The sequence below is a fragment of the Bubalus bubalis genome, chromosome 12 (assembly GCF_019923935.1).
Source record: "Bubalus bubalis isolate 160015118507 breed Murrah chromosome 12, NDDB_SH_1, whole genome shotgun sequence".
In the NCBI taxonomy this organism is placed as follows: domain Eukaryota; kingdom Metazoa; phylum Chordata; class Mammalia; order Artiodactyla; family Bovidae; genus Bubalus; species Bubalus bubalis.
In genome coordinates this window covers 67,111,149-67,124,953 of record NC_059168.1, presented here as the reverse complement: position 1 = coordinate 67,124,953, position 13,805 = coordinate 67,111,149, and the positions used below count along the sequence as shown (strand labels likewise).

The 13,805-nt window shown below is 44.2% G+C and overlaps 1 protein-coding gene across 1 annotated transcript in view; it reads right to left on the bottom strand.

The window, feature by feature from the left end:
- ANTXR1 (ANTXR cell adhesion molecule 1) overlaps nucleotides 1–13,805 on the bottom strand; it is a 258,924-nt gene that overhangs the window by 66,091 nt on the left and 179,028 nt on the right. The window contains exons 15-16 of the mRNA XM_006049074.4: nucleotides 8,163–8,258; nucleotides 7,467–7,634 (exon numbers count right to left, since the gene is read on the bottom strand). Of these exons, the coding sequence (XP_006049136.1) occupies nucleotides 7,467–7,634; nucleotides 8,163–8,258 (264 nt within the window). The remainder of the gene's footprint in view (nucleotides 1–7,466; nucleotides 7,635–8,162; nucleotides 8,259–13,805) is intronic.

Sequence of the window (13,805 nt, the reverse complement as noted above, 5' to 3'; positions counted from 1 at the left end):
CTCACCTCCTCTCTCTCTGCCACCCCTTCACATCCAACTTCGACCACGTCCGGTGGATGTTCTGTCCCATCTTCCCTCTTGCCTCTTCCTGTCCAGCCCTGCCCCACTGTCTCCTTGGCTACTGCCTTGGCCTTGATCACCTGTCTCTCATCCTGTGAATAGTTTCCTGATTGGTCTTTCACCTCCAGGCTCCCAGTCCTTTCTACTACTTGATTAATAACAGATTTCATGGCTAGCTGGAATGGATGCTTTGTCAGTAATAAAATAAATCAAGAAACATATTAGCAGTGTGAATTTAGGCAAGTTACCCCTCTGTGCCTTGATTTTCCCATTTGTAAAACAGAGGGAGTAGTAGCAGTTTCTAATTTTGAGGGCGTTGGTGAGAAATGAAGAAGTGAGTGCAAGCAGGGCCCTCGGGACTATGCCTGACTTGTGCTGCATGAGTCACCCAGGTGTGCCCTTCATCCAGGCGAGCTGCTATCAACAGCTGTTCTGGCCAAGGTAAGACCAGCTAGTTCTGATTGTAGACCTCAGTGTTCTGAATTCTAAAAGTTCCACAAATGAATCCAAAGTCCCCATTCTGTGTGGCATAGAAAACAGCTGGGGTAATCTATACATCCTATACCTTGTTGTACTTCTTTCAATACATCAGGTAGCATTTTATGCAAGAGCTGAAGTAAGCTATAGAATAAGTGTGTTTAGAATCAAGAGGATGAAAAATAACTCTTAAAAGTCAAAGAGAAGTACATAACAAGGTTCCTTTGCTTGATTTTCTGAGAGGAGGCAGAAGTTTTGTCATTTCAAGACAGTAGCTACTGGGCTTATTAATAACATCCCTTTGGGGCCAGAAGAGCCTCAGGAGATTCTTCCAAGTGGTCGGTGGGCTTTACTCACAGCCTGGGGGGAGCCTCTGAGTTGACGCCACTATTTCTCTCAGATCTGAGTGTCCTGCCTGCATGGCCCTCTCTACAAGGTGCGTTTCAAGACACAGGTCCTCACTTCCCAGGAGGAATGCTTCTGCCAAGCTTAAAGATTCTCCACCACTCTGGGAACCCTCCACCACAGTGTATTACCTGACATTTATATATATCTTTTTTTCATATGAAATTGACACACTTTGACTATCCCATGAGAAGTGTACCAATTCCAGGTTCCCCAACTCTACCCCAGCCTGATAATCAATATCTTCCAATCCACAAAGGCTGGCAAACCGGGAATTTTACATCAATGCTCGCTGTTTCTTCCTAAACAAGAAGACCATGCCAGGAGGTTTGTGAGGTCCATCGCTCAAAGCATCTCAGTGCATGGGCTTTGTGGCTGCCTTTCTTTCCTTTTTTGGGGGTGGGAGGAGGGGTGGGCAGGCAGCAGCTGTATCTTCTCTCCTGGTTTGTCTGCCTCAGCTACTTGGAAGTTAGTCAGAAGCTGGGAATTTTGAGGGTAGTTCAACTTAGAGGCGTGTGAGAGACTAATACTAATTTTTTATACCTTAAAATATATAGTAAATATTGTGACTCATGCTTCTCCTTAAATGAAACAAATGAATGCATAAGTTAGAAACTTTCCCTATACATACCCACACATAGACACACTCATACACGGTAATTTTTTTTCTCTCTTCTTTCGGTCTTTGTTTAAAACATGTTTGGAACCATTCTAAATTGTAGCCAGGAAGGGACAAAAAAATGTCTGTTCAACATCAACAGCACATCTGACAACATTTAAGGCTTCAGTGTGTCTTGCTGGACGGCATACAGCTTCGTTCAGTGCAGTTTGAGCACTGAATGCTGCTTGATTACAAGGTCAAGGTGCTTAAGGCTAGGGATGACAGGTTCGCCTGAAAGAAAATGAACAGAAGACCACCGGCTTCCCGGCGCTGTGAGCAGCACAGGCTGGTCAGGCTCTTCTGCAGAACACAGTGGTCTGCAGGGCCAGCCAGGGTCTGGCTTTTGTTCTTCGGCTGTCATTTCTGTCATTGCCAGTCAAAGGGAGGAGCTACTGGAAAAGGAGGAAAATCATTTCTCTGAAGGCTGCAAGCCTTCCAGCAAACTTGAAAACAGACCTGGTTTTCATCTTTCTGGTGGCCATACATCTGGGCATTACTTAACTCGCCTGAAGCGGTCAGTCCCAATTTAATGAGAAGCACGGGATTGCTGTAAATCCAGGGGGTGAAAACCAAGCAAAGAAAAATTCAGGCCAAATATCGGAAAATTTCCTGATCATGAGCCTGGAATGAGGAAAGGGTAAAGTGTGGTCAGTGTGGTCAGTGCCTTAAATTAGCCTGGGCGATGGCAGGGAGCAGCCCGTTGTGGACTCCTTCTCCTAGTGAGCTCCCTTGGGGTGTGCTGAGGCAACGTGCTCCCCTGCTTCTGTGGTGCTCAAATCTATTTCCTGGAATGCTTGAGAAACTGAGTCAAATGCAACCAGTTTAAAGGTGTGTGATTCTGACCACCTTCACTGGGGAACCAGGACTCTTTCTAGAACTTTCTGAAAGTTTTGCCCTGGGTGGAGATGTTCTCCCTGTTGATAGTGGGGCACAGAGTGGGCAGGCCATCCTCCATGAGCTGCCTGCCCCCATCCACTCTCTGCAATTCTCTGCCTTCCTTGTTCCATGCCTTGGAAGAGCAACCTCAACAGATGGCATCATTTAGCTTCCCTTTGGTCTGGCCAACAGGTAACCCCAGAAGATGACAGCAGGCAGATGAATGGATAAAGAGTATGTGGAGTGCGTGTGCACGTGTGTGTCTGCGTGTGTATATATATAGTGGAATATTACTCAGCCATCAAAAGAATGAAATAATGCCATTTGCAGCAACATGGATGGACCTAGAGATTATTACACTAAGTGAAGTAAGTCATACAAACATGATATTGCTTATATGTGGAATATGAAAAAACATGATATAAGTGAATTTACTTACAAAACAGAAACAGACCCATAAACATAGAAAATGAATTATGGTTACCAAAGGGGGTAAGGGGGTGAAGGGATAAATCAGGAGTTTAGGATTAACATATACACAATACTAGATATACTAGATATAGAATAGATAACCAACAAGGACCCCACCATATAGCACAGGGAACTATACTCAGTATTTTATAATAACTCATAATGGAAAAGAATCTGAAAAAGAAAAAATATATATATAATGGAATCACTTTGCTGTACAGCTGAAACTGATACAACATTGTAAATCAGCTATACTTCAATTTAAAAAAGGAGAGAAGAGGGCAAGATAACGGGGAGGTTGGTACTTGTTCCTTCTACTCCCTCCCCGACCCCCACTTCCATCAGTGGCTGCTTTCTTATAGGGCAGGGGTCTGCAAACATTTTCTGTATAGGCCCAGAGGGTAAATATTTCAGGTTTTGTAGGTCAAGAGGCAAACTCAAGGCTATTATGTAGGTGCTAATAAAATCATTAAAAAATACAAAAACCATTCTTAGCTCATGGACCATATTAAAACAGGGAGCAGGGCAGATTTAGATTACTGACTCCCTCTCTATGGCCACAGCTCCCGTTGGGTGACCTCCACTCCGGGGCTGCAGCTCTCACTGGATCCAGTAACACCCTCTCCTCTCCTTGCCCTTCAGGTCCGGGGGTGTCGCAGCTCTCACTGTTGAGTACCCATGTGCCTCACCATTGCCACGGATTCTCCTAACCCTGCCCAGATCTGTGTGAGTTTGACCCTCCTGAGTGTGCCTTCTGTTTCCTGCCAGGACCAAGACAAATCCAGCAAGAGGGTTCAGGAAAGGGAAATAGAGTTTACGGCACAGCTTGAGGCTGAATGCTTTGTCCAAGGCCTGGTGAGTGTGTAGAGACATTGTGGCTAGAATGGGGCTCATCGTGAACCACACATGGGGTTACAGTCCAAGGGCTGAAGTTCTGGTGGAGAGTCTGCTCTTCTTCTGAACAGTGTACATTACGACTTTTCAATTCTGTTCTGTGCTTCCACTCTCAAACTTTCTTGTTCTTTCCCTTCCCTTGCCCATATGGCCCAGATACACATAGGATGACCTCTTTTTCTCTCCTTGCCTCAAAGAGATGGCAAGAAGAATGTCACATCCTTTAGTCCGAGAGTACCAAAGTGATCTGTGTAGGTCACAGGAGAGTCTATCCAGCATGATGCTCTGGGTGTGGTTTCATAATTACATCCCACGCATCAGCTCTATTATCAAGAGAAATCCCTACTCCATGCCAGGTACAATGCTGTATGTGGGTGATTCAAAGATGAGTTAAGGATAATTGGTGCCTCCAGCAGGGATCAAATCTAGTTGGGGGAAGACTCACAAACAGGAGCAGTCACACAAACGAGCTGTGCTATGTAAGCCTAGGTGTGAGCTGCTCCAGCAGCAGGAGGAGCATTCACACTTTCTCATGTCCTAACAAAGGGGTCCTACAGAGGCGCCTAACGAGCCCACCAGCGTCACAGGTTTTTTCCAGCTGGCTTTTTTGGTGATCCCTTAACATGCAGTTTTCCAGCCATTCAACATTAATCCAGCAGCTGCGTTTGGGAGAACAATGGACCCATGTGAAATTTAGGATGCCTCCGAGGCATGACTGTGGTCACTTTACCACGCACCATGGTTCCTGCCCTCAGGGAGTCTCCTCTGGAAGGCTGACTGGTACCTTGGGTGATCCCTTCTTAACTGGGCCCCGACCCCAAAGCTGCTGATTCAGCAGGTCAGGCTTGGGGCCTGAGGGTGTTCATTTCTAACAAGCTCCTGGGGGATGCTGATGCTGCCCATTCAGGGACCACACTTTGAGAATCAGCGTGTGCGCGCGCATACACAGTGACCAAGGCTGAAGAGCAGGGGCTGGGGAGGGAGCGGTAACTGAGGTAACAGTGGGGTCTCCCTTAGGGGAGTTTGGATGGGAAATTTGAAAAGGGAGAAAATTAGGGAAAAAACAGAGTTTCACTTCATGAGAAAAAGTGGGCAGGTCATGAAGGCCAGGGAGACTTTGAAAGCCTTTTGTGAGACTGAATCATGAGGTTTGAGACAGCAGGCCTGGGAATTTGTGTTTTTAAAGCTCCTACAGGTGACTGACTCTCAGCCAAGTTTGAGATCCTCTATAGACTCAATATCCAGCAATACTGGCACACAGTAGGTACACAACAAATATTCAGTTCAACTGACACTAATTCCAAGTGCGTGTTGGGAGTATTTTGGGATTTCTAAATCTAGTTGACCATATGCTCATTTGTTTCATAAAACTCATCCTAGACAACTAGTTAACAGATGAATAACATGCTCTCAAGCAAATATGAATTCTTCAAATAGAATTAAAGCTCTCTCAATATCCAAGATTACAGAGATGAAACCCTGGCTCTTACCAAATATGTTGTATTAGTCACAAGGTACAGATTTCTGAAAACAACATAATAGAAAATCCCCTTTCGCCTTCATCTGAGATTCTCCTTGGCTCCTTCCTGTCTGTGCATGCATGCACGCCACTGAATGTTCCACATTAGAATATAATTAGAAGCAAACAGCTGTTAGTCAAGCAAACTACATTTGGGCCACATTTTTTCCAGAGTTCAACCCATTGCTCTAGGAGAGGGGGTGGCTTATCTTAAGAATCTCACCACTTGAAACACAACAAACCAAAATGACAATGCACTGAGATTAGTTTGAGAATGAGGTAATTCAACTCAGCAGAGACAACTACCAAGAAAGTTTCCTCCACTGTTAAAAATGGTTACTTCTTTTGATTTCATGGGAGAAGAGCTGCTCTGAAATTAGCAAATATCTCAGTTTATCACTGGAAGAGGGGTAAAGCTGTATGTGTGTGTGAGAGGGGGTGGCTGCTGATGAGATCTGGTTCTTTTTTTTTTTTTTTAACTTTTTATTTTATTTTGGAGTATAGATGATTAAGAATTTTGTGATAGTTTCAGGTGGACTCAAAGGTGAGCAAGGGGACTCAGCCATACATATACATGTATCCATTCTTTTGCAAAGAGAGCTGGTTCTTATATTGAGTCTTTCACCGGAGGCCTTGGAGTTGGCATAGTTCTGTCTGCAGAAGCTAGAGGGTGCAGATCTGAGTTGGAGACTTGGATTCCAGACAGACCCGGGCAGAGCAAAGACTCGACCACTCTAGTTTTACTGGTAGACTGTGTTGGTCTTTTGGCTACAATTTTCTAGTGCTCTTTGATGGTTGGCATAGTGCAGATGCTTATGAGGAAGACCAAGGAGCAAGGGTGTTGAAGGAATCACATGAATTCAAAGACATCTGCACCCATGAGGAAGAGAAAAGAGGCCTTTAGGAAGCATTAACTGTCTCTTATGACTTAAATTTCTCAATAAGTCAAAAAGGCTTTCAGTTAAGCTGTGGAACTGTGAGGGGGGAAGAGAGATTCTGGAGAAATAAGACATTTTGTTTGCAGCCAGGGAGAATGAGTACTAGACTCATGGCCAACACAGCCCTCTACACCAGCACATGGCTTGAATAAAGGGAAATGGGCTCCTGTTGCGGCAAAAAGGATAGATATTAGGCACTAAGGAGAATCCAGCTATTGTTGTTAGACTATGGAAAGCCTACCAATGAAATTATTGAAGGTCATAATCATTCTCTGGGGTTACTACCCAAGTCACTTTCTTCAAGTCCACTCTCATTCCACCACTTTGCCATGGGGATTTTAAGAAGCCCAGCTCCTATTGCTGGGCATATATCAGGAAAAGATGAAAACTTTCAAGTACCCCAGTGTTTACAGCAGAACTATTTACAATAGCCAAGACATGGAAACAACCTAAATGCTCGTTAACAGATAAATGAAAAAGAGATGTGATGCATATATATATATACAACGGAATAGTACTCAGCTGTAAAAAAAAAAAAAAAGAATGAAATAATGCCATTTGCAGCAACATGTATGGACCTAAAGATTATACAGTAAGTGAAGTAAGTTAGAGAAAGATAAATACTATACACTATCACTTATATGCTGAATCTACAAAAATTATACAAATGAGCTTATTTAAAAAACAGAAACAGACTCACAGACACAGAAAACAAGCTTATGGTTTCCAGACAGGAAAGGGGGGGAGAATAAATTAGGAGTTTGAGATTAACAGATAGAAACTACTATACACAACATAGGTAAACAATAGGACCTATTGTATAGCACAGGGAACTATACTTAATATTTTGTAATAACCTATAATGGAAAAGAATCTGAGAAAGAATAGATATACATGAAACTGAATCACTATGCTGTATACCTGAAACTAACAAGACACTGTAAATCAACAATACTCCAATTAAAACAAAAAAGCCCAGCTCTCACCTTGATATTGTGGAAACTGAGAAAATATACATTTAAACTTTCAAGTCCATGATTTGAGAAATTTGTTTCTTTGTGATAAGCTGGGTTTTGGTTTGATATCATCTCAAGAGATTCTGGTTCTTCCTATGTAAGTGTTTTACAAGGAGTGAGGATGGGTTTTTGAGTAGAAAGAGGCACACCTTAATCGGAGAATACCACTTCCGGGGAGAGGAGGGCCGGCGCATGTTGTTGTTGAGATTTCGGGGCTCAGGGAACTCGTACTCCTGCTCTGGCATCTTGACTCTTGCATTCTTTGCTTTTTCCAACTTAGCACCTTCTTCTGTGGAGCCCTTTTCTCCCCAACGAACCTAAAAGAAATAACATACAAAAAACCCCATGAAATGACAAAATAAAATATGATGCCCCTGGAGAACAGGGATCACAAATAACTACGATGTGCTACCCAGTCCTCATTTCTTTTGGGTCATGAGGACCAGAGAAGAGGGGTGGAATAGAGAAAGGGAAAGGGGAAGGGCTGGAGGAGCAGTGAAAGCAAGCAAGGGGCGTGGGCATTTGGGGAAGGGACCATCCAGGGCATGGGAACAACACACGCAAAGGCATTGTGGGCCCAGTAAGAACTCTGGATTGTATTCCAGTGACAGAAGAAACCACTGGGGTGGGGGTAGGGGGACTTGAGCTAATGAGTGAATCGCTCTGACTCACAGTGGACAAAACACTGGGGTGCAGAGGTAAAAGGCTATACTTGCCATCTCTCCACTGATGCCTCACGAGTCACATCCCCATTAGACCTTAAGTGTGAGTTTTCACCATTTTGCTTTGGTTTTCTGTCACTGAGTAGTCAGCACGTAGACATGAGTAAGTGAAGCTGTCCTTACCTCCATCCTTTTAATGCCTCCAACGCCTCGGCCACCATAATAAGAAGCGTCTACCGTAGGCCACTTTTTCTTAGGCAGACCATCATCATCTTCTTCCTGCAGAGAGATTGTGACACATGAAGGAAGCAAAGCACCATTGTGTCCACTATGGCAGAGTGGATGGGAGCAGACTGTCTGGGTTAAATCCCAGTACCACCGTTTGCTGGGCCTTGAGCAAATCGCTTAACCTGTCCAAGTTTATTTTCCTTATCTGCAAAGTGGGAATAAGAGCAGTACGACCTGGTTAGATTGTGTTGCGTTCTTGGAACATGTTCTCTTCTGCATCTCTACTCCTTTATAGCATATTTCATCTAATCCTGTCTACATGTTAATGCCTCGTGAATTTACATCTTTGTCCCTGACTTCTCTGACCTCTGTTGGCACTGACATCTTCTCGGGGACTAATCAACTTCTCAACAATACATGTCTAAAAGAAGTCCTGATTTCCCCACCTTAGATTGGTTCCTGCCATAGTCTTTCCCCCTGCCTGGGAGTCAAGCTTGAATTCTCTCTTCCTCTGCTTCCCCTTCCCTGTCTCATCTCAATTTTCCAGCAAGTTCTACTGGCCTTAATTCTAAAAGATCCTCAGTTGATGGCTTCTCCAACTCAAGCTCCATCACCACCTCCACCACCCTGGTACCAAGGCTCCATAAGTTTTCTCCTGGATATGGAGACAGTCTCCTAACTGACCTCTTTTACCTATAATCCATTCTCCACAAAGCAGCAGAATAAATTCCAAACCTCAACTCTGACTTGAGAGCTCTGGCCTTTATTCATTTCTCCAGCCTTCTTCCTTCCACACTCCCCTCTCTCAGATACTCTCAATGCATTCCCTGGACATCCTTCTCAAGTAGCCCCAGTCTCTTCATCCCATCAATCTATCTTATTCCTAGTTTTTGCTCTTATAGGGCTTCCTAGGTGGCTCAGTGGTAAAGAACCTGCCTTCCAATGTAGGAGACGTGGGTTTGATCCCTGTGTTGGGAAGATCCCCTGGAGGAGGGCATGGCACCCGACTCCAGTATCCTTGCCTGGAAAATTCCATGGACACAGGAGCCTGGCGGGCTGCAGTCGATGGGGTCACAAAGAGTTGGACACAACTAAACAACAGAGCACACACATGGCTTGCTATTTATTTATTGTCTGTCTCTCCACACTGCAATGGAAGTTTCAAGAAAGCTTCTGTTTATTTGTCATAGTTACCACTGCAGTCTCAGCTTTTAGAACAGCACCTAGTACATGGTAGATGCCCAAGAATTATCTGCTGAATTTACAAATAAATTCAACAATATGATTCAAATACAGCAGTTAACTAGGTGTCTGGAACTTAGCTTACCGACAGAAGTTAGCATTTACTATGTTTTTTAAGATGAAGGGAGAAAACAAGAGGAACTTGTAAGCTGATGGGTGGAAAAGGGAGGGATAATTAGCAAAACTCCTCCTTATCTTGGCGCTGATTCCTGTTGTGGGGAGAAAAAGTCACCATCTACAGTCCTGGATGGGCTAGGGAGTGGTGGCATAATTTCCCTTCCGGGTAAGGAAAGGAAGCTGAAAATGGAGTCTGCAAAGCAGATTAATGTGCTCAGAACAAGCTCACCTCCCACAGCCTTGGGTTGGAGGCATTTGGGGAGGCAGAGTGGAGTCCCATGTGGGGCCACTGCTGTGCGGAAAGCGGCAGGCATGGGACGGGGTACATGCAAGGGTCCGCGGAAGAGAGATCAGAGCCAGCAGTGACAAAGCAAAGCAGTAACACGACACATTCAGACCTTCAAGGTGACCTCTGTGCTTGTGATGGGCGGGCTTCTTTTTAAAAATTAATATATCTAAAGGACAGTGATCACATTCTGGCAGCTGACCAGAATGGGTCAGTCTGCATGTGTGTGTGTGTGTCTTAAATGAATCTGTCCTTCTTGTATGTGGGACTGTGAGCCCTGAAGGCACAGTGGATTCTGTCGACTCTTGTATTCTAAATCTTGCATAGAGCCTGGTGCACAGTAGGTGCTCAATAATTGTCAGTATTGAATTCGTGATAACACAGCTGGATTTATGTAGCCTTTGACATGTATGTGCTGGTCACCCTTCCAAGTGCTTGACATATATTAACCAGCCAGTGATGTAGGTGGTGCTGTTACACCCACTACACAGGAGGAATAGAGAGGTTAAGTGACTTAGTCAGCAGCCTGGATGTGGCAGAGCTGGATTTGAGCCCAGGCAGCCACACTCTTGTTTGATTGTTTCTCAGTGTTGACAAAATTCTAGGTTTTGGCCTTTTGTGTTTTGCTTTTCCAATCATTTGATGCTTTCAAGTAAATGCAGTTTTCTACTTCTCACGCCTTGTACCTGCTAAGACTTCTGACTACATGTGCCAAAATAATAAATAAAAACAAACAAAAAAGACACCAGCCAGAAAATGCTATAGCTCACGGTATCTCACCTTATAATTTCAGAAAGTTTATTATGTCAATCAGGAACCTTATATGGTTAAACTTTACCACCAGAATGTGTCTGTGTCATACATGAAACATGGCTTCCAAAACCCTGGGCACACCCGGTCAAGGACTTACTGAAATTACGTCACCCTAAACTGAACACAGCAGCACAGAGAATGTATGAAATTCCAAGAATAAAGCTGCTCTATTCATTAGGGCACTGAAAGGGTCTCATGAATCTCCTAATTTTTTAAATGACAGAAGCACAGATGTTAAGAGACCATCTAAGTGGGATTTTTCACTGCGTAGAAGAGGATAGCTGGATCCAGAGAAGCAAAGAGACCAGTGGAGTGGAGTTCTGATCTGGCTTGCCTTGTCGGGTATTCCCCTTATACTTGCACGCATAGCAGCCCTTCCCCCTATCTCTTCCTGCCCCTAGGCTCTATACCCCTCTGCGGTTGCCGGGTACCCAGGCTGGGCTTGCCTTCTGCGCATGTGCAGGTCCTGCATCCCATACAGGAAATGCCTAGATGGCAATCCGCTCCACGCGCTCCTGATACAACCAAGCCTGCCTTTAATCCCGTGACCTGAGCTTGCGGGCCAAACTCAAATAACAACAGCAAAAGACAACACAAAGGCCCAAGGATTGACCAAAGGGAGAGTCCCTTCAGTTACTATGGCTCTGTTTACACATTCTAGAGACAGAAGGGTTTTGCAATCTTCAGAAGAGAAGGGAATTTTTGATGTGGTTTTTTTTTTTTTTTTTCCAATCTGGCCAAAAATTGATGGAGTAAAATCATAGATAGTCCCCAGCAATTTCACTGACAGAATCGGCAGCACCTGAGGTGAGTCTCAACCTCTAATTAAATAGCAGGGCTTTGGGGGTAAGTCCCCTCTCACACTGCCCTTTAAGGATGTAGCAGGGAAGGGAAAAACCACCAGGACAGAAATCCCCTATGATAAATGGAGGACTGGATGAGCTGAACTGCTTTGTGTCAGCAAAGCCATAGGAATCAGGGATTTGTGGGCAGTCAGCAGAAGATGAGCAGAAGAGTGGAACTGAATTCCAGGAAACTGCCAGGTTCCACCGCAGAAGATGGCCAGTAGAACCTTCCAGGAATGGGATGACAGGGATGGTATACATGTATATGTATGGCTGAGTCCCTTCACTGTTCACCTGAAACTATCACAACATTGTAAATTGGCTATGCTGCTGCTAAGTCGCTTCAGTTGTGTCCGACTCTGTGTGACTCCATAGACGGCAGCCCACCAGGCTCCCCGTCCCTGGGATTCTCCAGCCAAGAACACTGGAGTGGGTTGCCATTTCCCTCTCCAATGCATGAAAGGAAAAGTGAAAGTGAAGTCGCTCAGTCGTGTCCGACTCTGTGCGACCCCATGGACTGCAGCCCACCAGGCTCCTCTGTCCATGGGATTTTCCAGGCAAGAGTACTGGAGTGGGGTGCCATCCCCTTCTCCCAAATTGGCTACACCCCAATAGAAAATGTTTTTGGTGTTAAAAAAATTAAAAATAAAAAAGAAGGGGCTGTTTAATATTCTGTTTAATTGGCTGCCCTGTATTGTAACCTACTGGTACTTTTAAGCCATCAGTAAAACTTCCTACACAGATGGCTTTGTGCCAGTGGTGCCTTTGGGGAATAGAGGGATCTGATTTGTTAGATGGTATCCAGCAAAGGAAGAAGAGGAGATAAGGCAGAAGAAGCAAGTAGTAGGAGGCGGTGGTGCCTGGAGCAACCGCAGACATTAGGAAGGGATGCTGGTTTTCCATCAGTGGAAGTTTTGTTTAAATTTTAAAGGATGTGGTGGCCCCAGACATCCAGTTGGCTGATGCTTGAGTGGCAGCACATGACTCAGATAGGGAGGCTTGTTCTGACCTGTTCATCCAGGCAGACCTGGACAAGAAAGAGCTGAAAAATAGAAGTCTGATGCACACATTTGGGAGTCCATGACTGGTTTAGTCCTCTGCTGCCTGCACGCACTGCACTTTTTCCATCTTTCCAATCATGCCTGGCTTTTATACATATAGCTCCATGCTTCAACATTCACAATTCCATATGCTTGAAACAAACTTCTCCTGCTTCTTTTAGCCATCTTTTAAGATATTGCTCAAATGTAACCTATTCCATGAAGAACGCCCTGATTCCCCAGGGAATTCAGTGCTCCCTTCTTGTGTTTGCCATAGTTCCTTGTATTGACCTTCACTCACTCAACAAATATTGACCTCTTAGTCAGTCATTAAGCAAACCAGCAAGGAGAGGGGTGAGATTATTGATCCTGGGGATCCCTCACTCCTCATGCAGACCATGCTGTGAACAGCGCCCCCTAGAGTTGTGTCTATGGTGGCCCTCTGAGACTCAGTCTACAAGTTCTTTAACATTCCTGCTTCTTTGATATCCATCTGGCAGAAGAACCAAATGGCCATTTTGATCCAAATAGGCTCTCAATCTCCAGTTCACTATGGGTAACAGTAGGACCCATCTATAGAAGGGAAAACATAACTGAACTAGAATGGAGCCCAAGGAAATAGTTTTAAACCAGCCTCTGAATTCATTAAAAAGTTCTTTGAACTATTGCACATCTTAAAACCTTATGATAAACCCTACATACCCCCAAACAAGGGCCCTGTATTTGTCCATTCCTTCCTTCACTCACTCAGACAATTGTTGTACCTCCACTGCAACATGTTCTATTTTGAGAAAAATAGAATGCAACTGTCAGTGAGATTGTTTACATTTATAGAAGAGTAAGTTTTGTGAGGATGATGATATGAACTAAAGGACAGAAAAAAACTCCCAGGTCTGAGAGGCTCTGGAGGGCCGACCTTAAGTAGCTCTGGCTGTACTGTGTCCTCAGAAGTCTCTGGGGATAAGCCAGAGAGGTTAGCTTCAGTGTCTGTCTTGGAGACGAATTCCTGAAAATGAACTGGTGAGTCAAAAAAATTCATCAACCGTTCTGTGTAAGTGCAAAAAAAAAAAAAAAAAAAATCCCAGTTGACTTAACTGATATGTTTTGGTACCATCCTATCTGATTACATACACATAATGATTAACGCAATGACTGTCCTGTGTTTTTCAATAAAGAATTCTGTGTGCACTTTTTAAAGCAATTGTGTGTTTATTTTTTTAAACTACTTAATATAGAAGACTGAATTTGGGTCTGT